The sequence below is a fragment of the Buteo buteo genome, chromosome 23 (assembly GCF_964188355.1).
Source record: "Buteo buteo chromosome 23, bButBut1.hap1.1, whole genome shotgun sequence".
NCBI classification, from domain to species: Eukaryota; Metazoa; Chordata; class Aves; order Accipitriformes; family Accipitridae; genus Buteo; species Buteo buteo.
The window spans coordinates 17,463,611-17,489,043 of NC_134193.1; the positions used below are offsets into that span (position 1 = coordinate 17,463,611).

The following is a 25,433-nucleotide window of genomic DNA, read 5'->3' on the forward strand; positions in this document are numbered from 1 at the left end:
CACACAGACCAAAATCAAGTCAAGTGGCAGGAATTGCTAGGAAAGGATTAGAAAACAAGGCAGAAAGTGTCCTCATGGCAGTCGTAGAAACCCACAGCACAACTAAAGCCTGAAATCCATTGCCCCAAGATATTGCGGAGATCAAAGGTATAAAGCGTTGCGTTAGAAAGTTAATGGTGGGTGGGTCTCTGTCAGTGCAACATGGCAGCGATTCAACTGCCTGGGCAGAAAACTGTTGCCCTGCTGACTTCCAGGAGTGGGAAGAGCTGGGTGGAGAAGGGACACCCTGGGTTTGCCTTGTTTCTTTTACCTGCCTTAATCTGCTGAATTCCAGCAGACTCCTCTCAAGCCAGCTCCCATGGTATTGCTTAGAGGATGCCTGCGTCACCTCCTCCTCCCCAAGCCATCTCCAATCCGCCCTACACAGCCAGGGGAACTGCAGCTCTCTCCCACAAACCTGGAGGAGCTCAGCTCCATGAGAGCCCACAGGATCAGCTCCCTCCCAAAAGCAACCCCTGTGTCCCCCATCACCAGCAGCCTTTGTGACACACAGATCCCATGGGACTGCAAGGTTGAGGAAGGACCCCTACGGCAACACATCCCAGCTTTCCCCGAGGGGAACGAGGCTCATCCCATTTCATCCCAGCTCTTCGGTGCAGCACCCAGTAGAAGGGGAACAAGTCCCTGTGTTGGACCTGACCCCAAGCCCACTAACTGCCTGAGCTTTCATGTCTTCCCACCCTGTTTTCAGTTCTAGGAGAGGAAAACCAAGGGGTGGCCACACAATGAAAGGCTTGAAAGGAGCATGAATCCTCCACAGTGCAGCCACAGAGCTCCTTGTGCCATCCCGGGGCAGTGGGCAACTCCACGGACAGACACAGAGATCTTATCTCAGCACCTGGAGCCGTGCTGGTGCCTAGAACCACGACTGGCCTTTGGGACTCAGGGCACCCCACACATGATTTACAGATCTGATCTGTGGGATGTGCAGCCCACAGAGCCCACTCCAGGAGCCAGGGTCCTGTGCCAGCCACTTAACCATCCCTATTGTACTGCTTCACTGCTGCTTTGTAACCACTTATTTGTTCTTTCAGTAAATGACTTGCAGATCATTAAGGTCATTTGTCCAACCTCCTGCCTAGCCTCAGGCAGAGAACATCACCCAAGCAACATCCTCATGTCCTCAGCATGTGGCCAATGCAGAGTATCCCTTTGGAGAGCATCCAGCCCCAAGTCAAAAGACCCTTGGAAGTGAAGAGCTTGCAGATCCCAGGGCAGATTCTTCCAGTGACTCATTACTGTTAACTGCTGGAAATATGTCACTTATTTCCTGCCTGAACTGTCCCAGCTTCAGTTCAGCTCCCGCTAGAGCAGAAGGTCTCAACCCATGATCTGCCAGCTCCCAGGAGCTGATGGACTACTTCTGAGGGGTCTGCAAACCAGGAGACCGACAAGCATGGAGAGCTGCAGCTCACCCAGCAGAGTCTGTGCTCCACAGGGGAGGAATGTGCCAGGGGGAAAGCTGCCAATGAAGAGGAGCTCAAAGGCGTTGTGCTACCTCTGCTACCTCTCTTCCTCTTCCACCACAGATTTTTCCTCCTGGGAAACAGTCTGTCATGGACACATCCAACACCAGAACTGATTTCTGCAGGAGAGCTGGTCTCCCTCCATACACCACAACTTCAGGTATGGGGGTAAGGTTGCAAGAACGTTACGTGCAAATTGTATTTCCTTCCTTGAAGCAGTTGGTTTTCAACCAGCTGGCTCCCAAAGGGCAAGTCTCAGCTGATGGGAGGACCTCCTTGTACCCCCTTTCCTTGTTTCTGACCCCACAGCCTGACACTTTTGCATGGGTTTCTGACTGATGAAAACTTGAAGTTCACCCCTGCAAAATTTTAATGAGAACAATTTTGTATTGTCATCGGCATCGGCTGCCACGGCAGCGAGACAAAACAGAGCTCACATTTTCCAGCTCGCATGGATGCCAGCCTGGTTATCCCCATCCAGAATGACTTACACAGACATCTAGCGGTTACCGCATCCTCCTCTCCCGCTCCCCTTGTGCTGAGCCCTTCTCCCTCTGGTGGCAACGGGAAGGTCCGGAGACCCTTCAAGTCCTGTTGACACCACCTACGAGTTACAGAAATATATGTACAGGTGACAGCAACACGTCATCTCCCAGCAGCTGAGCCCCTCCTGTCCTGGGGGATGCGACGGTCACCCCAAACTCTGCGTGCCATTTGGAAGGAGCATCTCCTCCCTGCAGCTGCTATTTTGCTGGCCGCTGCTTCTTTGCAAACCCCAAAAGGAAGCAACCTAAGGCAGCAGAGAAGCTTTCGAGAAGCTGGATGGTAGTTATCTGCTGGGGGTGTAACGCTCTGTAACAATTTGGGAAGGAGGGAGGAAGCAAAGGTTCCCTTTGTAGTGGGTGTTACAAAGCCAAGGAAGAGTTATTGCATGCAGACGCGCAGCGTGGCCGGGAGCGAGGCGCAGCGTCGTGTCTGCCTGCTCGGGAGAGGCCGATGGGCACAGAAGCAGACACGAACCTCCTCCGCAACCCACTCCCCAAGGAATGGCACCCAGCATCCATCCATCCATCCATCCCCAAATACCTCAAGCCCACCCCCGGGGCCTCCCCACAACTCCCTGGCCAGCCGGTCGTCTCCGTGGGCGAGGGTCTCCGTGGGACCCCGGCAGAGGGTGGCCGTGGGGACGGGGGGGAGCAGGGCCCCCCCGCAGCGGGTGCTCGCAGCCACACGAGGGTGCTGCAGCCCCGCGCAGGGGAGCGCAGCGCAGCCCGTGGGAGCCCAGCGGGGTCGGGGAGGGGTGCGGAGCGGAGCCCCCCATCGTGCTGCTCTGCTCCACACCCCTTCTCCCCACATGGGGCCAGGGACATCCCCCCCTCCGGCTCCCTCTTCCCTGCCTGGAGCTGGGGCTGGCACCCACACGGCACCCACGTCCCGAATAGGGGACATCTCGCAGCTCAGCTCCAGAGCCGGGCAGGAAAAACCCGGCGGATAAAGTTTTCCTTTTGCCAGCTTCACCCTCGTGTATGCCAGAGAGGAGCAGGGAAAGATGGTTATCTTTTCCAGGGGACTAACCTCTAGGCCGTCCATACCTGTAAAGCTGGCTCTTCTCGCTCTCCCTACAAGACACAGGAATCCCAGTTCCTCGAGAGGAATAAGGGGATTTGTGTGGCAAAACCCTACAGCAAGAGGTGGAAGAGCCCCACGTCTGCTAGAGGAGAGGAGGGATTTTGGGAACGCAGAGAAGGCAGTGACCTGTGTCACAGGAGAGATGCCCAAGTGGGGGATCTCGTTCCCAGACCCCAGCAGGGGGAAGGCCTGGATGAACAGGAGAGACCCGGGAAGCGGCGCAGGCAGGTAAGGAAGGGGTTAGTGGGATCCTGGGGATGAACTAGCTGGAAGTGTGTGGGAGGGGAAGTGGTTTGCGCTGGGTCTTCCCTTGCTTTTCCCCCACCTCCAGACACCCTGGGCTCAGCAGGGCAGAGGGAAGACATGTACTGGCAGTGTGAATCATATTCAAATATTTAAGCACCAAACTCTGTTGTTCTGCAGTCCCAGGTGGGTTTCACAGTGCTACCATTTCAGTTTTGAGCCAGGTATGAAAACCAAGTTGTTGGCACACACAACGCGCGCACACCAAAACCCAGAGACTGGCAGATGCAACCACTGTCCCCGCTCTCCTGGAGCTGCAGGAGACCCTGGGCACATCCTTCCCCCACACGGTGCCGAAGCAGGAATCTGGGAGCTCTGGGCTTTAGGATATTATCTGGGAAAAGGCAGGGGATGCTTTAGCTCATCACTTGCCCTGCACGCAGCGAACACCACCGGCGGCGCCCAGGGAAGAGCCAGTGAACGCAACGGCCTCAGTCCTGGGAGAGTCCTGATGGGGCTTGGGCTGACCAAGCAGCCGAGAGCCAGGCTCTGTCCTGCCTCCCACAAACCTCCGCAGCATTTCAAAATAAGCACAATGGTTGGGCCTCTCTGAAGTTTGCCCTGTGGGCTTTTTCTGTTTGTTTTTTTGGAGCCAGGAGAGTTCACGTTCCCAAGCTTTTCCCTGCAGCCAGTACAGCAGGGTTTATTTTTTTTTAATAAAAAAGAAGAAAGCAGAGCTCTGCATGTAACCTCGGCTTCCCCAAGCAGGGCGTCAGCCCCAGGCACCAAACAGGCAGTTTAGAAGAGATTGAAGGAGCTGGCAGCTCTGGGGGTTGGGGGTGGTGGTGTGTGTGTGTGTCTGCAGCCCTGTTTCTTCCTTTCCATGCCAAAATCTCAATCCCAGCTACATCTCTAACCACAGCAACATGTATTGGAAAGAGTCCATTTTATAAAGATGGTGCCTTTCTTATTTGAAAGAAAAAACATGAGGGAAAGAAAAAATACCAAGTGGAGCCATTTTGTCCATCTCAACCAGCTAACGCAGACACCAATGGGGCAGCACCTCCCAAACACCAACAGTTTAAGAATATAAGGGAAAACCAGGGAAATGAGATGTTTGCTTCCCAGCAACCTGCTGGCAAAAAGAGGTGGTTGCTGAGCTTGAAAAATACAGGCAGCTCCTTTGCAAGTCATAAGCACAGAAATGAGAGCAACCACATCTTACCTGAACTTCTCCAGCCCTCCAGGATTTAAGCACCAGCTTGGCTGCACAGGCAGGGTGTGAAGAAAGCTTGCTGGGACAAAGCACCTCACACCACCAGCCTGCTTTGGGGGAAGCTGGGATGGAGGAGGCTTGGGTGAGCACTAAACTTTGTAACAACCCACTACTCTGGGAAGGAAAACTGAACAGAACTGCTTTGCAAGCTCCAGCTCTGCTGAATTTAAAGGATCAGCACAAATAATCCACACCTGGAACAGAGCTTCCTCTGCAGGGCAGGTGAGTCCAGAGGAAAGGGATGTCTCATTAGGAGTCCCAGGGCACTCCAGGCTCTGCAGCAGGGTTTAGCAAAGCACTTTGCAGCTGGGGAGCTATCCTGCTGGGGCTGGACCCAGCTGCTACCCAGCTGCATCTGCTGCTCCCGAAGGAAGGATGTATCAGAGCACAATGATTTGTTTTTATTGGGAATATTTGCTTCCTGCCACCAGGATGCATGTGCAGCAGCAGAGAAACGTACAGGGGTTCGAGACCTTGTGCACCATGTGAGGCAGAAAAGGCTTGTTAAGAGGGGTATGTATTACCCAGACATCTGTTGAGGCTGCGTAAATGAGAAGTGGCCAAGAGCAAACTGCTGAACCTGCAGTCCTGCCCACCTTCCACACGTGGTGGGCCCTGCATCCGCCGCGGAAGAGCAGAGCACTCCATTCCAAACCTCACCAAACAGCTTAGCCGAAGGCCACATCTGCGCTGGGGTCAGGAGTTACTGGTACAGAAGCTGCTACCCAAGCTGGGCAAGGGCTCAGAGCATCAGTCTGAGCTGGTGTTTCACCCCGTGCTTTGTGCGCACAGGCACTCACTGAGGTCTCAGAGCATCTCTGAGGACAGCAGGGTTAAGGGAACAGCTTTAGTGCTTAGGATAGGTGGAAGGGGGATTTATTTTCTGCTCTTTCTGGATTCCCCCTGTGATCGTAGTAAAACTCTGCATTGTCCTCAGAGGAGGGAGGAGGCACCGAACAGCAGAGGCTTCCTCCTGCCTTGTCCTCCATAGGGCTGCTCCATTGCACACTGCTGTTGCCTGGACCAGCCCTTGGCACTTCAGGACAGCCGCGTGGCAGAAGACCTCACGAGGGTTTGTCATCCTGTGATACCCTGGTCCCAGCCTCTCCTCTCCAACATGATGGCTTTCAGGTGACACCACAGAGCAGTGGTATTCTCCTGGGGGGGGAGTGTTCAAAGCCACTCTGCTCATTTCCAGAGCTTTCTGCAAACACCAGCTAATCCAGGCTGCACATGGCTCGGCAGCAGTGGACAGCAGGAAACAGCTGAAAGAAAACACCCCCAAAGCGGTCACGGCACATTCCCCAAATAGCAACAGCCATTCTGCGGCCAGAGAAAGGCTACAAACAGAGGGGAAAAAATTCAGTCTGCTGCCCTGGGAGCGTTTTCAGGCATCAGCGGCATGTGAACACAGACACCGCCCCTGGGAGAAAGGTCTGTCTGCAAACTGCAAACCCGTTGTTTTGTGTGGGCATCTCAGTCTTTCCAGAAGTCCCAGAGCCTTATGTCCGGCTCTCTACAGGGTCAGCGATTCCTGCCAGCTGCTCCAAGCGCATCCCTCTGCATCTTGCCACGGTGAGACTGAGATGGAAAAGCCACAGCTGCTGCTGGCCGGGAGCTGCCAAACGCCGGCTGTGGAACGTCCTTCCTGGGACGGGCAGGCTCCTGCCTGCAGTAAGGCTCCCCAGCAGAGAGCTGCATCCCACGGCTGGGAGCACTGAATGCTTTGGTGGCTTCAAAACATCACCCCTGAGATTTTGACTTCCACGTTACGCTGCCTGGCAGACACCTGCCTCCTGTCCTGCTCATGGGAGAGGGAACCTAAGGGACCCCCTGTCCCCACAGACCCACACGGCTGGGCAGGAGGAGGGCGGCTGTTTTATAACCCCCCACTGCTACCACCCATGTCTGCTGACTAAGAGACTTCGTGGGACCCTCCTGGTTTTCCCTTCCTGATTCACAGGGTATTTGTGACCAAGGGTCCTTCCCAGTTCTGAATGCAGTTGGGCCAGAAAATCTTCTTTCCTTCAATGAACCCATTCCTCGAGGGGTAGTCCAGGTGCTTTCCCCCTCCCACCCTTAGGAGTGAGAGAAACCTGCCTCCACATCCCCTTCCCGCTCCATGGGGAGACATGTCCCTTCTCTCTGGTGACTTCCCTGCCCAATTTCAATAGCGTGGGGACTTTATCAAGGCTGCACTGAGCATCCTTGTGGTGCAGGTGGCCTCCCTGGCAACATACCACGTGCCCACACACATACACACACATGCACACTCACACTTGCACACGCACCACCCGGTCCAGCCAGGGAAACCAGCAGAGTGCAGGATGAGGGGGTTTGGATGGTCAGTCTTGCTGGGCATTACCAGTATGGGGTGGTAGCGAGGAGGATCTGCAGAGCCATGGAGAAGCAAGGCAGCTGTGCCACGCTGTAGGCCACAGAGCGCGTGGGTGCCTTCAGCTGCAGGAGGTAGGCGATGGTGTGGATGATGCGCCCCATGCAGAAGATGAAGAAGTGGATCCTGGCCACTGCGGGACTGGGATCCAGCAAGGAGTAGATGGCTCCGAGGAAGAGGAAAGGAAAGATGTTCTCCATGTCATTGCGGTGGGCCCTGAAAAGGGAGATAAGGTTGCTCCTTCCCACCAGGCTTCCCTGCTGTCTCCCATCCCTTCTAGCCAGAGTGCCCATCCCTGGGTGCTGCTGACCCTCTCTGTTGGATGGGGCAGACGCAGCCCCCAAAGGAGTCAGATCCCCCCCTACAAACACAGACAGCGGGATTTTGCAGCTGGTGTCTCTCCCTTGGGTTGCTGCGCTCCTGAAGCTTGCCCTCCGTTACTGAGATGCCTTTGCTGCGACAGATGACAGCTCGAGGGTTACAGCTTTTAAATAAACAAAGAAAAACAAAGACCCCGCGAAGCTGCAAAAAGCTCAAAGCTGGTGTGGCGCCAGCACGGCATGGCCCCAGATGTGGCCACATTACACAATAACGAGGCGGTTTCTAGACCGCGGTTTCTCCAGAAGAGAAACTCCCAGGATGGGAGGGTTTGTGGCTTCGCCCCTCTTTGCAAGTGCATCCAAATGGGACCGGGGAGGAGCACCCCAAGCACCCCCTGCACCTCCACGCTGTGCCAGCATCACCTGCCTAATTTCACCGTAGTCAGGCTGGAGGGACCACTGTGGCCATGTGATGACACATTGGCACTGATGGGCCAAACCCTGAGCTCCATCTGAACATGCGCCTGCCTAAGTGTCACATCATCTGCCACCACCCACACCGCTACCGAAACAGGATCCAATTATGCCGTGAGCATAGGCTGTGTCCCTTCTCTCCCAGGTACCATCCTTTGAAGGAGGGAAACTGGTCCCCAAAGCAGCAGGCTGTTCTTGCCCTCCCACTGCCTCTGCCTCTCCTTCTTTTGTTCCCTTGCAATGAAAGACATGCTTTCTGTAGCACAGAGGCCTGTCCCTGTGCTTCAATGGCGGGGACTCTCAGGTCGTGCTCTGGTCAGTGGGGATGGATCTGGGCTGGAGAGTGACCCAGGCACGAGGCTCAGTTGCTTTTTCCCTGTTATCTCTGAAGGTTTGAGAGGCAGAGATGAAGCCTCGATAAGAACTGCCCTTGCTTCCCCATTCCTGTTCCCCAGGACATTTAAATGTTCACAAAGCCCGGAGAAAATTGTAAGGGATTTTTTTGCTGAAGCAAAAGCCAAGATGCCTGTGCTGCTCTTCTGTGCAAGCTGAGAAGTGGCCAGGAAGTTTTAGGATGCTCAGCCACAACTCATTAGTACAGACACAGGCTGGGATAGACCTGGCTGAAAACTGACTTAGGAAAAGAAAGAATGCTGTGTCTTAAGCCCCTCTTCTGCCCCTGGAGTCGGGTCTATGGCGTGGGAGATGTTTCAGTGCCTGCCTCGGCAACTGCCCCACCAAACAACGATTTCTTCAGGCCAAGGTTTGCCAAAAACTTCTCCATCAGAAATTTTCAGCACCAAGTGCTCTGGTTTTTTGGAGGCTGACTGCGCCCAGGCAGGATCAGTCTCTGAGCCTGTTGTGGTTTAATCCCAGCCAGCACTAAGCATCACGCAGCAGCTCACGCAGCCGCTTACTCACTCCCCCCCAGTTTATATACTGGGCATGACGTCACATGGTATGGAATACCCCGTTGGCCAGTTTGGGTCAGCTGTCCTGGCTGTGTCCCCTCCCAACTTCTTGTGCCCCTCCAGCCTTCTTGCTGAAAAATCCTTGACTTAGTCTAAACATTACTTAGCAACAACTGAAAATATCAGTGTGTTATCAATATTATTCTCATACTGAACCGAAAACACAGCACTATACCAGCTACTATAAAGAAAATTATCTCTATCCCAGCCAAAACCAGGACCAGAGTGATGGAGCAGGAGCTGCAGGGAAGGGTCACCCAGCTTGTGCTGACCTAATCCCTCTCACTGGGATGCCTGGGGACAGGGACATGAGCAGAGGCTCTAGGTCCAGCAGCTTGTTCCCATCACCACATCACACAAAATGACCCGTGCGCTGAATGCCAACCCCCACCAGCATCTCTTGCTGCCCCCTCCCCACGCCAGAGCACAAGCCAGGCACCGGCTTAGCAGGGCCAGGCTACCTGCAGGTAAATACTGCACCTGAGCTGTTTCCAGCCCCAGCTTTGCTGAAGCATGAAGGGGATGCACAGCCTGTTGTACCCAGAAAAGAGCTACCGTGAGGGCTTTCAGCACCCCATTATCCCCATAACAGGCAGGAGAGCAAGGGGCTTTCTTCTACCTGCTCTTTCCACCTCCATGGGGAGCAGTCCCTAGCTTAAGGGCCACATCCTCAAGCAAGGGGGGGATGAAAATGGCAAGGACCCTGCTGGAAACCCTATTTCAGCTGCTCTCTGGGTGTGACTTTGGGACAGCATGAAGGAATTGGCCTAGAAAATACACTAAAATGAGTCCTGCTGTTGTAGCAGCAATGCCAGGAGGAGTTGGTGGGGATGAGCTGATCAGAGCCTGGACACAGAGGAGACATATTCCCTGCCAAACCCAGGAGCATGGAGGCGAGCTGCGGGAAGCCCTCTGCTCCTCCTGGCCAGACCGTCCCTGGGCAGAGCCAGCCCCTTCCCAGACACGAGGTCAGGCTTGCCTGCTCACAGCACCTTCCCTTCCCAGTCCAGGGCCCTGCTTGCCTTCCCAAGCCAGCATTGCCTCTGCGGGTAATGCCACAAAACCCTCCCGCAGCCCAGCTAGGATGGCAGTGATAAGCATGGTTTGCTTTGGTGTTGGCCATGCTGGGAGAGGGCAGCTGCCTGACACCCACTGCCTCACCCTGCGGCAGCCCCGTCCGAACAAGCCCCAGAGAACTCGGAGGTTCAGCAGGGCTGGAAGGACAAATGGAAGGACAGGGAGGAGAAAGGAAAGAAAAGAGCTGAGATGCAGCCGGCAGCCTCTCTAAGAGGCAAGGGGGAAACCTCCCTCCTGGCTGATGCTTGCTCTCCCCTGTTCTGCCCCTGCCCTGCACAGACCCCAGCAGCACAGCCATGGCTCTGCTTCCCTCTCAACAATGCCTGAGGAGAAAACCCAACATCAACCTTGTTCAGGGGAAACGCCTTGTGTTTAATCTGTCTTCCCCAGGGCTGTGAACAGATCAGCAAGGACCGACTCTGAGTGCTTTAACCGCACAAGTCAGATCCGAGACTTCCCCCAGGTCTTTGCTGCAGCTCTGGTTATTTATTTTTATGGAAGTTTGTCTTTTCTGACTAATCAAAAGAGGATTATGGTTATTATTACTACTATTATTTTCTTTTTCCTAGCAAGGAAACGGCTTGTTTGCTATCCTCCTCCCTCTGAAAGCCCAGAGATTAGGTGGCACTGGATGTTTTTTAAAGCAAAACTTGCAGGCAATGAGAGGTGAGCAGCGCAGTCCCCCACCTGTAGCACAGCTGGCAGCCGAAGGCTTAGTGACAGCAGGGCACGGCTCCAGCCCCTTTCCTGCACATCACCAGTGATCCAGCCCAACACTCGGGGCACCTTCTTCTGGGTAAGGGGGATGGCAAACCAAGCCTGGGGCTGAATCACCCCATGTTTTTCCTCCGAGGAACTGTAAGCCCCACAGAAGAAGGGGAAGATTCAGAGTTTGCCCAATTAGGAAGGCAGAAGTTATTGCAATCATGTCCGGCCTCTTCCCAAATCCCCCAAAAGGGCAGCCGCATACAGCACTGGGCCCAGTCACACAGCTCCCTGCCCAAGCTGTGCAGAGATCTGGGGGGATTTGGGGTCCTGTTGGAGCAGGGCATGAGGAGCCTTTGGGTGTGGGTACAGGACAAGCCCCTGGGGGCTTGCGGGACTTTGAGCATCTAGGAATTAATTTAATTGTGCCAGAGTTGGCTGTTGGATCCAAACCTGGTCCTTCCACGTGTCCTTGCTGCAGCGCACACCATGCTCCCATTAAAGGTTAAACTGCTCTAGTGTGCAGGGTCTCACAGCTGAGCTCCAGGCATTCAACCCATGTAGGCAATTACTTAATTAATAAGCCCTTTAGCTTCCCACTGCTTCTTTGCCAGCAGCTGCCAGTGATCGCCCTGTGGCACAAGGGGAATGCCAGCACCGCTGCATACTCACCTGCGGCACCGCTCCACATCAGGGTCCTCACGGTAGTACTGCAGCCCCCCATTGCGCAGTGCATCCTCTGGGTTTGCAAATGCCTGCAAGAAAGAGTCCCCATAATATATATGCTTATAATGTTTTCGGAACTTCACAGGTAGAAGCTTTGCCCCTAATCTTTAAGACCTGCGGAGATTTCTTCCTGACCCAGTTTCTCACCACCCTTCACAAACATAAGAGCAACTGCACTTCCATGTGCACAGTCCTGGGGTTAAACACTGCACCTCCTGAGGGTTTTTCCTCATTCTCTGAAAAACCCAACTCTGCCCGCCGAGCAGGTCCCAAACAGGGGGCTTCAAGGGAGCTCTGGCCTGGTCCCAGTCCACTTCTCCCCATGAAACCTATTTAATGGAGACTTTGCCAACCACCAGATGAGATCACTGCTGGCACAGAGTTTGCAGACACTGAATACAGCACCCAAAAGATAAGCGGGACTGGCAGATTAGTTCACCCTGCTGAGAAAGGATATCCTCTGGCTGGCTTTTTGACAGTGGTACTGTGTGACTGAAACCAGCCCCAGGGAAATTGGATCCTACACTAATAAACATTCAAATAAAAATGATTTATACGAGCTCCCCACCTATGCTCAGAAGCTGTTCCTCAGGGGCCTGGTTACAAGTGACAGCTTCACTTTGCAGCCTGGAAAGGACCCTGGTGCTTTCCTTAACCATTTTACAAGCCCAGACTGTCCCAGGGCTGGAGCATCATTTGGAAACACAAGGGGAGAAGCCAAATTGTCAGTTACAATGATGCTACAGCACAGGAGTATCTCTTTGTATTTTATCTGAGAGCAGAAATCTCTCCCTCCCACTCCACTGATGCAGTCAGAAACTCCTCAAATACTTTAAAACAAATTTCACAGACCGCTGAGTTTTGCCACAAGTTCAATTTGGGTTGCGGGTGATAAAAGGTCCAGTTAACCCCATCTCCTGACAGCAGCTAGAGCTCTCAGTCCTCCCCGTATTTTCCCCATGTCCAAGAACCATTTCCTCCAGCTATTGTTTTTATTCCCCAGGACTTTCTGCTCTCCTGGAGCATTCACGTAGCCATTCCGAAAGCTCAAAAGCTTTCTGCTACATTGCAAGGAAAAAGACCATTGGAATGATTTCTTCTTAAACCCTTTCCCCCCCCCTCCTTTTCTTCCAGTCATGGCAAATTAACTGTAAACAGTCTCTTTCCAGAAGCAGCTCACCTGCATGTCATTTTAGATCTGAAATTATTATTTAGATTAGGATTCAGAAATTATAAACATCAAGCTACAGATGGTAGAAGCAAACAAAAAGAGCCAAAGAGAAGCGAGATATTTATCTGCTGCAGCTATGAAACATGTTTTGCTTTCAACTTAAGTCAAAGAAAACTCAGCTTGCTTCAGGAAAACTTTGTTGGCCTTTACAGGAATGAAAGAAGAAAGAAAAAACACAGAAACCCAAGCCAGAAAGGGAGAAGGAAAAGGAAACTGGATCTTACCTTCTTTCTGAGTCTCACTTGTCCTGTAATGATGGCAACGACATACATTTTTAAAATCAAGATTGTGCTGTAGAATGTAAATGACATAAACACTTTGTTTTCCATCATTTTGGGGGAAGGTGCCGCTCAGTCGCCTACAGCACTCACAGGCAGCGGAGATCTTGCTTGGGCTGCGAGAGGGCTCTGCGGGAGAGGGGGCAGGAACAGCCACGTTTAAGCATAACACAAGTCACCACTGTTTCTTCGGCGAAAGCCCACAGCCCCTGTACACCCCTTCAGATGATGCAGCAGAGCTGCCGGTGAGCGAAGCCCAGACTGGGACGTGGAGCAGGCTGCTTCTGCTCCTCACACCCTGCTGCCACCAGCTCCGTGGGGATGCGATGCCCCAAACTGGGATGCAGCCCTCTCGACTGTGTGGGCCACAACAAGGCTCAGCCTGGCCACAGCTCGACCTCTCGCCTCCCTAAAACAGCCCACCACGATTCCCTCATCCCACCTCCCCTCCTGTTCGAGCCCAGAGGGACAGAGCTGCCCAGAGCATCCCTCGCCCAGCCGGGCACTGCTCACCCACGGACACGAGCTGATCAGCCCTGGGAAGAAGGAGGAGTTAGGAAGAAAGTAGGCACCTACCTCAGCCACATCCAGCCCTGTGCTCCTGCGCTGTCCCGATCCCACAGCCCACCCTTCCGTGGCAGCGCTCCCAGTCATCTCCAGTCCCGCCCAGTGCAGGCTGAGGGCTCCGGTGGCAGAGGCAACCAGCCCTCCCCTTCCACAGCCACCTGCAGAGGCATGGGGCACAGGGGACAGAGCTGTCCCTTGCCCCACCAGCACCCATCACCTGGGGGGCCCGGGGTGCCCCTGAACCCCCCGGCTGGGAGGGAAGCTCCCGGAATGACCAGCCTGGAAGCACAACCAGGCAAGTCATGAACTGCAAAGCCCCAAACCTGCAAATCGAAATAAACACCAGCCTGCCTGGCCCCAAAGACAGCTCATCCTGGTTTTGTCTGAGAGGCTGAATCCGAGCAGTCGGGTGTAATTTTGTCCTTGGTCTAGAAAGTGGCATTTGAATTTGGAGCTGGCTTTTCCCCAGCCATCAAACACTGGTGAAGAAAGAGTGGGATCTAAGCCTCTGCAGGCAGCTGGGCTGCTCTTTCAATGCAAACCTTTAACTCCTTCTTCCCCAGCCCTGGCCCCAGTGCTGGCGGCAGCCAACCTCCAGCAAGCCGGCAGCATGGAGGCTGATACAAGCTCTCCAAGTTTATTGGTGTTGAAGGGCTGGATTTGGGGTTTGTTTCCTTTACACAGGGAGAAAAGAAAAAAAAGGAAAAAAAAAAGACTTATTTCAGGCAAATGGAAACTGTCAGAGATTGAGTGGAAAATGAACGCTTTGAGGATATGAGCCATTTTTTAATTAACTGAGACGTTAGAATAAAAAAATGTGTTTCAAGCCACAAAAAAGCCTCAAAAAACAATGAATGGGGTACGATGGCTTGTCATTTACAAAACTATCTATCGAAGTGTTAGTGCCTCTAGGACTGGATTTGTTCTTCAGGGCTTTTTAAGTTTTTAACTGCCATTGAGCAAAACTCATCCTGTCCCTTCCAAGAGGGGTCCAAAGTAACCCAAGAGAAGCATCGCATGAGCCCAGGACCAGGCTCTGGTCCCGTTACTACAGACCCTGTTGCACAAGGACAGGTTTGTCCCCAGCAGTGGGACTCTGGCAGCACGCCACTCCCCACGGAGAATGGGCTACAGGACCCTTTTTCCTGGGGTGCTGGTGTGAATTTAAGGCAGGTTTGTGCTCTAGGCACAGCAGCCCTGGGCTCAGGTGATACACAAGTTCCATCAATGCGAGCATGAGTCAGGCTATGTGGGCAGATCCGGAAGGTTGACTCCTGCTCGGGGAGCAAGCTAAGAAGGAAAACAGTCACCTCTCTGTCTGGACAGCGTTATCCCACCAGCCCTGACCAGCAGCCAAGGGATGCCACAGGCCAGCCCCTGCCTCTGCCCCTGCAGAAGGGAGGGTTACACCATTTCTTGTATTCCCAGCAAACAGTCAGCGCGGAGTCAGACCAGGGCAGCTTTCCTGCCAGGATCAGCGCTGCGGAAGAGGTTTTGCTCCTGCCACGCTCACCTCAGACGTGTGCTCTGGCCATGCCAGCCAAGGGCTGAGCTCTCCCTGTGCCCGTCCAGAGCAGATGTCCTTCCTTCCACCCCTGCCTGCCTGGCCCCAGACCCCTGCACTGCTCCCAGCCTGGCAGGGCAGGACTCAGAGCCAGAAAGACCCTTCAAGCACACAATCTCCCTCCCCGCACAGACATCTGCAAATTCTTTGCATTTGCCTCTGTATCTCGCTCGCCACGGCTTTTCTGCCCTGATGCAGCAAACCCAAAGATGCCGCACCACTCATTGCAATGCACTGGCTCAGCCCCATGACATCCAAGTGCGCAGAGAGCCTTTGAAAAGCCCCAAACACCTGGTTTCAAGGGACAGGTACCTGCAGCTGGTCATCACCACCCTGGCGTCAGGGCGGCTGCAGAACAAGTCCCAGCACAGCCCAGTGTGGAGCGGCACAGCCTGGCGTGAAGCTCCGCAGCCCAGCAGTGAATGCCTCCCATGGACTGCTTCCCCGGGAGTGGGAATGGGGACACCAGGACACGCAGCAGCCATGTGGATTCAAACACTGCAGTAATGGCTGGGGTGTTCACCCTGGACCCCAGCCCTCTGCTGCCATCAAACTGCATCCAACCCCACTGACACCTCCCTGGAACTCGAGAGAGTATTAAAAACACCATAACGCCAAGCATAAGCAATTGATAGCAAAGCAACATCCCAAACACTGCTCCCTCCCATCTCCCCTCTCCATAGCTGATAGGCAGCAAACCCGTAGCAGAGAAGACCTTGGTGCCCAAGGTCTGGGGTGATGCGAGGGCCAGACCAGCGCTGCAGCAGGGATGACACTTTCTCCAACAGCCCCTTCCCCAGCTCTCCTGGGGGCTAGGGCAGGCAGCGAGACCCTTCACCAACACATCACACCCTCCATGGAGCCACTCCAGTTTTTACCAGCTGAGGATCCAGCCCACAGGCTCTTCAGCAGTGAGACCTTTTTCCTTTGCGCACCTTCTTCCCCTCCCAGGGCAGCCAGCACCTCTCACTGAGCAGCAGGAATATGCACAATCTTGGTACCACCTGCAGACAAGCCAGGACTTCTCCTGCTAGCCAGACAGACTTTCTCCTCCTCAGCGTTATTCAAGCACTGGCAGGAAGCCCTGGACAATTTGCACCAGCAACTGGCACAAATTTAAATTGAATGGAGTGATCAAGAAGCAGAGTTTGTTTAAGCGTAAGCCCCTGGGGCAGACCCAGGCGTGGTTGTTGTATGTGCTGGGCAGGCTCATGGTGTATAAAAACCATGTGGGCAAAGAAAGTTGTTTTTTCCATGTGTTTACGCATTTCAGGCCCTTTCACTGTTACACAGAGCTGAACCCCAGTGGGGAGGGCCAGTGTCTGTCAGCAGAGCACAACGTGGATGGAGACAAGGGGCAGAAGCTGCCTGTAAAGGTAGGTGTGATGCTCCTGGGATCTGGGCTCCCGCTTGATTTCTCAAGTTTAGGGGTCTCACACTAGGTAGGACACATCCACAGTCACACCTTCCTGGCTTTCCTGACCCAAGGCAACGCAGCTGCCAGGAGCATGTTCAACCATCCCATTAATCCAGGCGGAAGCAGGCTGTTAATATTAACAGTTTAATCCTCCTCTATAGATCACATCCTGCTAGGACAGAGCCACTGCTTGAATGAGACCGGGTCCTAAGGGCAGTATGTCTTTAAACTACAAGTCGTGCCTTAAAGCCCAAGCACAAGAAGTCTCAACCCAGGACAAGACCTACCAAACTCAATACCGCTAGCAAAAAACACTGCATTTTTTTTGTGAAACAATTAATAAGAATCAGGGTCAGGCTTTGAAAGTTTTGGTCATCAGGTTAGGCTGACCCCAGGAGCTGTGCGGAAAAGATGGAAGGTTTTGCTGGAGGAGGAACTGAACTGCAGCAGGCAGAAAGAATGAAAAATTAATGGGAGATGCTTGAGAAAAGTACTTAAAAATAAAGGCCTCTAATAACAATCCTGCTTTGGAAAGATTATGGAATAAAAATCACCCTCAGTTCCCACACAGGTTGTTATTTATTTGACCAGCTGAATTACACTACAGTATTATAAATACATGTTTTTCCACTATTGCTATGCTGGGGAATTTCCTGGTAGCAGCTACATGAGAGGGTTGGTTGTGTAATAAATCCTTGTCAATGGAGCACAGGCACGTATGCTGGGGTGGCATAGCCTGGGCTCCAACCTGATCTCAAAGAGTAGCAGACGCTTTGGGCAATTACAGCTCAGATTCCCCAAAATTTTCCCAAACGAGCAATTACATCCCCACAGCCCAGGCTGGACAAAGAGCCTGAGGGGACTGCTCCAGCCTGGAGGAGACAGGCAGGCGGGTGGCACTTCTCCAACCTGTTCCCACGTGCTGGTGGAGAAGGTGCAGAGCCCAGCTGGGATTTTGCCTGCCCTGGGCCCGCAGCTCAGCCCACAGCTCCAAGAAGTGCTGAGCCATATTCCCGGCTTGTTCTGACGCTGCTGCAGGCGCCGGTGCCTTCCTTCCCTGCCATTTCTTTCTGCTTCTCCCAGCACAAAGCCTTGGAGCCCGCAGACATGCCCTGCCCCAGTGATCACTTGCCCTTGGCTGCACCGAGCCCTGGGAAATCCGGCTGCCCACGGGAGGTTGTGCCGTGCTGGCTCATCAAACACAGCTACGTTTTCAAGTAAAGGCATGAACAGTTTAGCTATTCATTAAAGAGAAAGGCGTTCCACCTGCGTTCACTCCTTAGCCTGCAAGAAAAGTCACATCGCTGTGATGCACCTTCTCCCCCAGATGAATGAAATCCCGTTGCTTCACCTGCAGGTCCCCATCCCCCAGCTCCTGGGCTCCCCACTGCTCTTTGCAGCGTGCAGGATGGCAGAAAATACTGCAATGTCACTCAGCAGCGAAACCACCGGCATTAGCATCTCCTGAAACAAACGGGATGCTTCAGCCTTTGGCAAACTCGGGCAGATTTTGTCTGTTTTGCATTTTAAAGTGACTGTACTGGCTGGAGCTATCTGAGAGGCCTCAGGCACAAGGAATGTAGGATCAGACTCCTTCACGCTCAGAAGACCAGATGCCTGCAGCAGGAGAAAGCCAGCAGGAGAGGCCCAGGGAAGGGGCAGGGGTGCAGTGACTCCGGGTCTGAGGCAGAGTAGCGGAGGAAGCTGCTGTTCCTCAGCAAGCCCTGGGACAGGGACCAGGCCCAGGGCCAAGTGAGAGGCGGTGGCACGTCCTCCTCCTTTCTCCTTCCAGCTCCATCCACCGTCCCTTCCGCCCATTCCCAGGCTGCTGCCCAGCTCTCAACCACTCTCCTGCCCCAAACTGTCATACCCACCCTGGCTGCAGGGGAGTCACTATGTCCCCTGCTGCTGTGACAGCAAGGAGACGCTGGAAGAGAGGCCGTCAGGCTGTGAGCATGTGGGAGGCAGATTATTTTCTCTTATTCTGAGCCTCACATGGATTCACGCCTGGGCTTTTTCTTAGAGGAAAGAATTCCTTGGCTATGCTGCTGTGTGCCTTCAGGGATGCAACCCAGCTGGGAGAAGTGCTGAGGGGCCGAGGGAAGTTTTTTCTCCTCTCCCCTGCTTTCTCTGTCTGACCCAGCTGGTTTAAAAGCTGGCTTTAGGCAGATCTGCACCTGCCACTGCTGCCATGGGGCAAAAGTGGGAGACACGGGTCAGGGCTTGGGGTGTGTGGGAAGCCGGCATCTCTCTCACTTAGCCACACTGCAGCAACTCGTGATGTGTTTCTCTTCCCAAGAACAAGATCCCATCAGCTGTAAACAACAGGCAAAATCCACTTATGTTATTGCCCAAAAAGAGGGAGTTTCCCCGCCAGGCTGGGAGAGAAGAGAAACAAATCCTGCTGCCAAAAAATTCAGAATTGGGAAACATTTCCTAGGCTTCAAGCATTTGCAAAACTACAAAGTAAATACAGATTCCCTGGTGGGATGCTCTTGAGCAAAAGCAAAGGTAAAGGATGCTGCATGGTCCTGCCTCCACATGCTGTGTTATGGAAAAATGGGAATCAGGGCATGTTTTACAGCATTAAGAGCACTGGCTCACTAACAGGGCTGGGAGAGAAAGCAGATGTGGTCCCAGATTTCAGCCTTATGGAGACCTGACATTCAATAGCAGATGAGCAGCTTCAAGAAGAAAAGTAGAAAACAAACCAAGATGGCCTTTCTCCAGTGCCTGACCGAGGACTGTGAGCAACTACTGTGTTGATCGGCAGGGCTCTGCTTGCCCTCAGAAGTGCAATGGGATGCCCAGCTTAAGATCAGGGACCTTTTTCGGCAGGTGGGTACCTCTCAGCACCTGGGCTGTTAACCCTGCCCTGAAACCCAGGAAGAACAGCAGGCTTCAGAGCTCACCATTTTAAAGCCTTGTAAGTCCTGTTTTCAACAGAAAGGCATTTTCAAGTTGTTGCAGAGACGTGGAAGCGTAGCATAAGAGGGAACAGAAAGGTCAGCACTTCATTGCCTGTCCCTGACCCCAGCTGAGAATGGCTACACCATCCTGGCGAGATCGACTCTAAGGAGAACCCTCCTTCATGGCCCTGCTGTAGAGCTTCACCCACTACAACGCTTTCCAAAACACAGAGCTTATGTTTAAAACCCCAAGTACTCTGTGTCCCCTCCATCCCCCTAGACTAAACAGCAGCAATTCCTCCCACCCTTCCATATAGGTCATGTTTTCTAAATCTCTTTATCACAAATGTTGATCTCCTAAATGCTATCGCTTCTCAGAGCAAGGTCCTTGGCAGATGGAGGCTGGCTGGGCTTCCTAGAGCAGCAGACCAGGGCCTCCTTCTTGAAAGACCTGACACAGGCAGAAGTCAGAGCTTCTCAGCAATTTGAAGTTTTTTGAGTTGAGTCACTTGTCAGCCCATAGCTATGCTCCAGATGCATGTCAAAACTTTCCCTTTCTTTTCCCTGCACTGGGTGATGCACAACATGTCTTTCGGGCTTCCTTCAGCATCTCAGCAGCCAGGAAAAAGGTGGTCCAGGTCTCCACTCTGACATTATTAATAAACACCCCGCATATGCAATGCTAAAAACACCCTCCCCATAATCACACTGGAAAGCAGGGAGTAATTTAGCTGCATTATTTACAGCCCGCGTTGCCTGGAAACTTTTATTTGTGTTGTTGTCTCAGCTGCCCTCTTGCTCACAGTGGTGGGAGCACCCACAGAGCATGACCCAGGCTGAAGTCATGTCCTGAGGCAGCAGAGCAGGAGATAAGGAAAAAGGAATGAAGCTCACAGGTCCCTGCCTAGACATCAGAGCAGGGATTACATACCCTGTGCAATGCAACATCTACTGCACTTGAAAGTTAAAAACAGTCAGTACATATTTCCCAAACGCACAGTGAGGAAAGAGAAGGGGATGTAGGACCATACAACCTCCCAGAGTGATCCCCTGACTTTACCAAGACCAGAATTTGGCCTGAATAATGCAAGGAAGTAGAGAAACCTCTCCATGCTACTCCACAGGCAGTGACACTTGGGCTAACTATCCTAAGATTTCTTCCCTGCCTGAATGGTCCACCAGCAGGACTCCAGGAACCTGCCTGGGTCCCATGCTTTGATTACCCTCCTGATTTGCAGGCTTTTGTCCTTGCATCCACCATGTGTGCCCAGAAATCTGCTCCAGCCTGTGTTTATCCAACTGAGACTGGTCTACTCAGCCCTCCGCAAGGAGATACATGCTCATTACAAATATTTACAAAGCAGTGGAATGCATGGGTCTAGCACAGCATATTTCTGTCAACAGTGCCACCAACTCAGCCAAAACTGAACAAGAAGTGCTCCACCATTAGCAGGACAGAAGCTGGATCCAGGTGGGAAGGCAGCTGTGAAAAGGGCGTAGGGACAGGAGGCTACGGGATGCTGCAGCCACATTAGCAGGGAAAGAGCTGTCCCACAAGGAGAGTTAGGCAACAGAAATGGGTAGGAGCTGTGCTGCACCATACCACACTGGGGGAAGTTCGTGTGCGTGTTCAGTGGTGGAAGGGAACTGCTGCTCTTCAACAGGAGCAGGGAGCCTGTTGGGTTGTACCAGCTGTGGGGCACATCATGGTTTCAAGGTAGCATATGCCCCTGTGGTACCTAGCGATGGACTGAGGCTCTCTAGCCCCATACAACCTGGTTCATCCAGTCTTCAGAAGTCAGAGATTAACTTAAGCTCTGAATCACAAGGTTTAATTCTCTTTCTTGCAAATTTGTTGTCATACATGATGGTAATGCTTGATAATTACATGCGTCAAGTCATTGTCCAAACTGTTAAAATTAAATTACTTCCTGGGACAGTAAGTTCCATAATGAAACACAATTTAAATTAAGATGATGATGATGATAATAATAATAATAATCTTTTTATGGGATCTCCTTCCCCTCTTGTTCATGTCAGAGAGACATGGGGGGAGTTAGGAAGAACAGCAATTCCTGCTCAGCTTTGTCTAGCATACTCCTCTTTCGATATATGTCTGTGAAATCACCTCTTACTCAGCTTTACCACAGTCCCATTCGCTTTCATCTCTCTTCAAAGGAGATTCCTCCATGCTTTTGATTATCCCAGTCATACTTTCTTTTTTTCCTCCAACGCTGAAGCAAGCAGATGACCAGCACATGACTGTCAACTCCTTTCACCCCTTGCACTCCAACCATCCTTCAGCCTCCTAGTAGCTCATTTTTCTTTTAAATGCCACCGAGTCCTCACTGAGGGGTCTAGGATGACTCCACACCGAGTTATTTAGTACTCTGGAGGGGCAACTGCCAAACTGAAGGAATTCCAGCTATGTTCTTACAGAAGACAGCCCTGGGACACTCGCTGCACAGCTATCCAGCAATAGATCTGGCTTGCTCAGCTCTATTCCTTTAGGGCCTTTCTGTATCCTCCAGCACAGTCTCCTCTCTTGCTATGCTGTTAGCATGGACTTAACATTGTTTTTGTAGAGCATGTCGGTTCTCCTGTTTTCAACTTGTTCCAGCTTACTGTTGGCCACAGGTTCCCAGCTCTCAAACACACATTTTAACAATAGCTGGAAACTAAAGTCCTGCACGCAATCCTTTATTTTAGCAGAGCACATTTTTCTTCCTGTTAGATAACATATCTCCCAGAAAAAGAACCTAACATTTTTAGATCCCTTCCTGACCCTCCATCCTTATTTAACATTGACAAATCTGTATGGGAATGATACTTTCCAGGTTGTTCACAGTAAGATGCGAGGCATAAATTAACAGGTCCTCATGCAATACTTCAGCTAGACATTGCAGAAGTAAAAGAATTAAATACCTTTTAGCTGGTCCTGCTTAAATAGAGGGACACATTTCTAAACACTGAGACCTAGTGACAACTGCACATTGATCTGTTTTCAATAAGTGTGTCACTTGTCCCTCCGCAAGAAAGTACAGACATGCCTTGTCCAGTGCACAGGAGGAACAACAACCTGTATGTGGCCGGACAAGCCTGGAAGCTGGAGCAAGGGGACTGGGAAAGCCACCCAGCGTGCTTGATGGTGCTCACTACAAAGGGATGAACGCAGAGCTGGTGGCTACAGCCTTTTTGTGAGATTTACCTGCCCAAGAGCTCTTTCATGTCCAACCTACACAACCACCAAAAGGAGCTCCTGTACAATGATGTGATGCTTTTCCCCTCACACTGCAGCACTCAAGTCAGTTGAGTAAGTGGACTTCAGTGTCTGTTTGCAGCCACTCAAGTTCATGCTCCTAAACTACAAGATCCTCCCCAAACTCTCAATACATGTAGATAATTTTAAAATTTGCTCCTGGATTTTATTTTTTCTCTTTCAGTAACACAAATGAACCAATCCAGAAAGAACCTAGAAAAAACCAAGATGACTTTTTTTTCTATCAATCAGCTAAATGGAGTGGTTGAGTGAATTCATTTTGCATCAAGCTAGCGTGGTCGAAGTTACACCCACAGTACAGGAGTGACCAGCATGGGTAGGACAGACCTCTACCCTGGGTGTAAGGGACAAACACAGGCAGGCTGTAGAGAACACACTCCTCCCTGGAAAATGGGCCCGAGACTGTCAACTCCAAAAGGCCACATGCAAAAGGACCACCTCAGGCCCTACAAAGCCATTTTTCTCCAGCTGGCTGCTGAAGTCTGCTATTGTTTAGCGGAAACAGCTGCACAATAGCTTGTCATCTCAGGGTTTCACTCTGCACTGGAGTCCTGGTCTAAGAGATGCTATCCTGGGTGATTTCTTCACCGTTGTTCTCAGCACCAGAGGCAGAAGAGACACCACACAGGTCAAAGATGGACTGGAAAGCTCCTGATGGCAAGTCACCAAACAGGAGACACACTTTGGCTGTCCTGCAATGACAGCCTGATGTCCAAACCACAGAGATGGACAGACCTGGTGCAATTTCCAGGAAGCCTCCTCACTGCAGTCTCCAGAGAAATCACCACATCCCTCCTTGCTCAGGAGACCTCACCACTGGTACCAAGGTTTGCTGGCTGCTAGTGCCTGTTGTTCTCTGGTTACAGATCTCCTCTGAGGTTCTCTGACAAACCAGGAGCCTGAAGAGAACCTGCTGTCCTTTATCCTTCACTAGCAAACTACCTGGCACTCCTCTCTTGCCTCTCCTCGGTAAGTACCGAGCCCAGCTCCGTAACCTCCACAACTGTCCAAGGGCAGCCAGACCTGGCCTGTCTGAACAAATGGGGAACTTATTACAGCAGCAAATAGTTGCTTTCTCCTGGTGAACCTCCTTGTTCCTCAACGCCAACTGCTAAAGCTGATTAAGACCAGGCAGAGGTCTTTATTCAGGCATGAGTTGGAGACAGAGGAACAGGAATAACAGAAGCAGCAGTCAGAATAGCTGCTTTGCAAGACTAATTTTAGTGACCTGTATTTATGGCTCTTCCACAGAAGATGGGTGAAAGAGCAGGGTGTTTAGTTTTGCAAACCCCAAGATAAACACAGCCTCTGATTCTAGTCCAACCCAAAACCTACTGAGCACTTTTAAATCCTCTTTCACCTAAGGGTCCCAAAGCGTTGGATGGGGATGTCTGCTTAATAACACCATCACCTTATGTACTTTGGATTAAATACAAGCCACTCGCCACATCAGAGCCCATGACTGGAGTGAGGGCACAGCATTACTCATGCCCTATAATCCTCTTCCTGTAGCAATCCTCCCCCACCATGCAAGCATAGTGTTTTCTTATTTCATCAAGTTCAAGTTTCATCCCTTTCACACAGTTTTTATCTCTAAATTATTATTTGCAACAGAATTCAAATTTTAAGATAGAATATGGGTTAAGGTTTTCCTATTATTTCTTGTTCTCTCAATGAGAGCTATTGCTACACACAGCAGGCAGGCTCATGTGAGAGCTATTCCACTCCAGCTGCTTCCAAGCCAGCCTGGAGAACAAAACCAGAAATCAGGTCCCAGACCCAGACTGGAGTCCAGTCAAAGCCAAACAGGAACAGTCTCCAGTTTCAGATTCTGGGCTCAATTTTAAAAAGAAGGGAAAAAAACAAAGGCAGGACTGGGGCGGGTGAAATCCAACTCTCACAGCATCCCCATCTTACCAGTGAGGAACCTGCAGCACAAGGTTTAATTCTGTTTCGTGCAAATTTGTTGTCATACATGATAGGAATGCTTGATAATTACATGCGTCAAGTCATTGTCCAAACTGTTAAAATTAAATTACTTCCTGGGACAGTAAGTTCCATAATGAAACACAATTTAAATTAAGATGATAATCTCTTTATGGGATCTCCTTCCCCTCTTGTTCATGTCACGAAAAGACACACAGGGGATTAGGAAGAACAGATGATGTGACTTACTCAGTGTTGCTCAGAGCTGGGTGACAGCACCTTGGCTTGACCCCTGGAGTCCAAATGCAGTCCCCAGATCTAATCACTAAACCACAGAGGATGTCTGCACCAGGAGTGTTTAGTTTACAAGTCAAAACAGAGTCTAACTGCCAGCATGCAAGTGCAACCCGATAGCCCATCCACTGGGTCTATCACTACCACCCCATACATTATTCATCTCGATCTTGCACAACACAGGCCTTGAAATCAGAACCCAGAAGCAATTAGGCAGGAGCAGCGCCAGCTCTGCAGCCGTGAGGGGTGAAAAGGCGAGGCTGGTAAAACACTGGTCCCACACCCTGCTTTGCTTTCCTCAGTTCCTGCCCCGAGGGTGCCTCTCTCAGCTGCCAGCCCAGGTGGATTTGCATGGTCCATAGCTGGCTGCTGCTTATTTGCACCTGGCTTTGGGTGGTACCATTAGACCCTGAGCTGCTGTATCCTCTTGCCCTGCAACAGCAGATATCCAAGCCAGTACATAAAACACCCACCTGAGCCGCCCCAGTGTCCCTGCAGCACTGGTATTTAAACTCAACAGCAATTTTCTCCAAGCTATACCTTAACATCTTTACTCCTGGCACCAAAACCTACATAAGCTTGGAGTGTGTCTATGCCATGAAAGTCCATTTTAGAAATGGACACC

General features: G+C 51.8%; 1 protein-coding gene across 5 annotated transcripts in view; it reads right to left on the minus strand.

Annotated features, from left to right (window-relative positions):
• The window catches only part of PTGES (prostaglandin E synthase), a 31,492-nt gene extending 17,133 nt beyond the window's left edge, over positions 1-14,359 (minus strand). The window contains exons 1-6 of one of the 5 annotated variants that reach the window (XM_075055936.1): positions 13,742-14,359; positions 13,428-13,606; positions 12,798-12,980; positions 11,289-11,371; positions 7,040-7,285; positions 2,018-2,130 (exon numbers count right to left, since the gene is read on the minus strand). In XM_075055936.1, coding sequence (XP_074912037.1) covers positions 2,018-2,130; positions 7,040-7,285; positions 11,289-11,371; positions 12,798-12,905 — 550 coding nt within the window. In that variant the 5' untranslated portion in view covers positions 12,906-12,980; positions 13,428-13,606; positions 13,742-14,359. Of the gene's footprint in view, positions 1-3; positions 1,886-2,017; positions 2,131-7,039; positions 7,286-11,288; positions 11,372-12,797; positions 12,981-13,427 lie in introns of those variants that run through there. The other 4 variants (XM_075055937.1, XM_075055939.1, XM_075055938.1 and 1 more) reach the window with 4 other exon arrangements.
• Between the last annotated feature and the right edge of the window lie 11,074 nt (positions 14,360-25,433).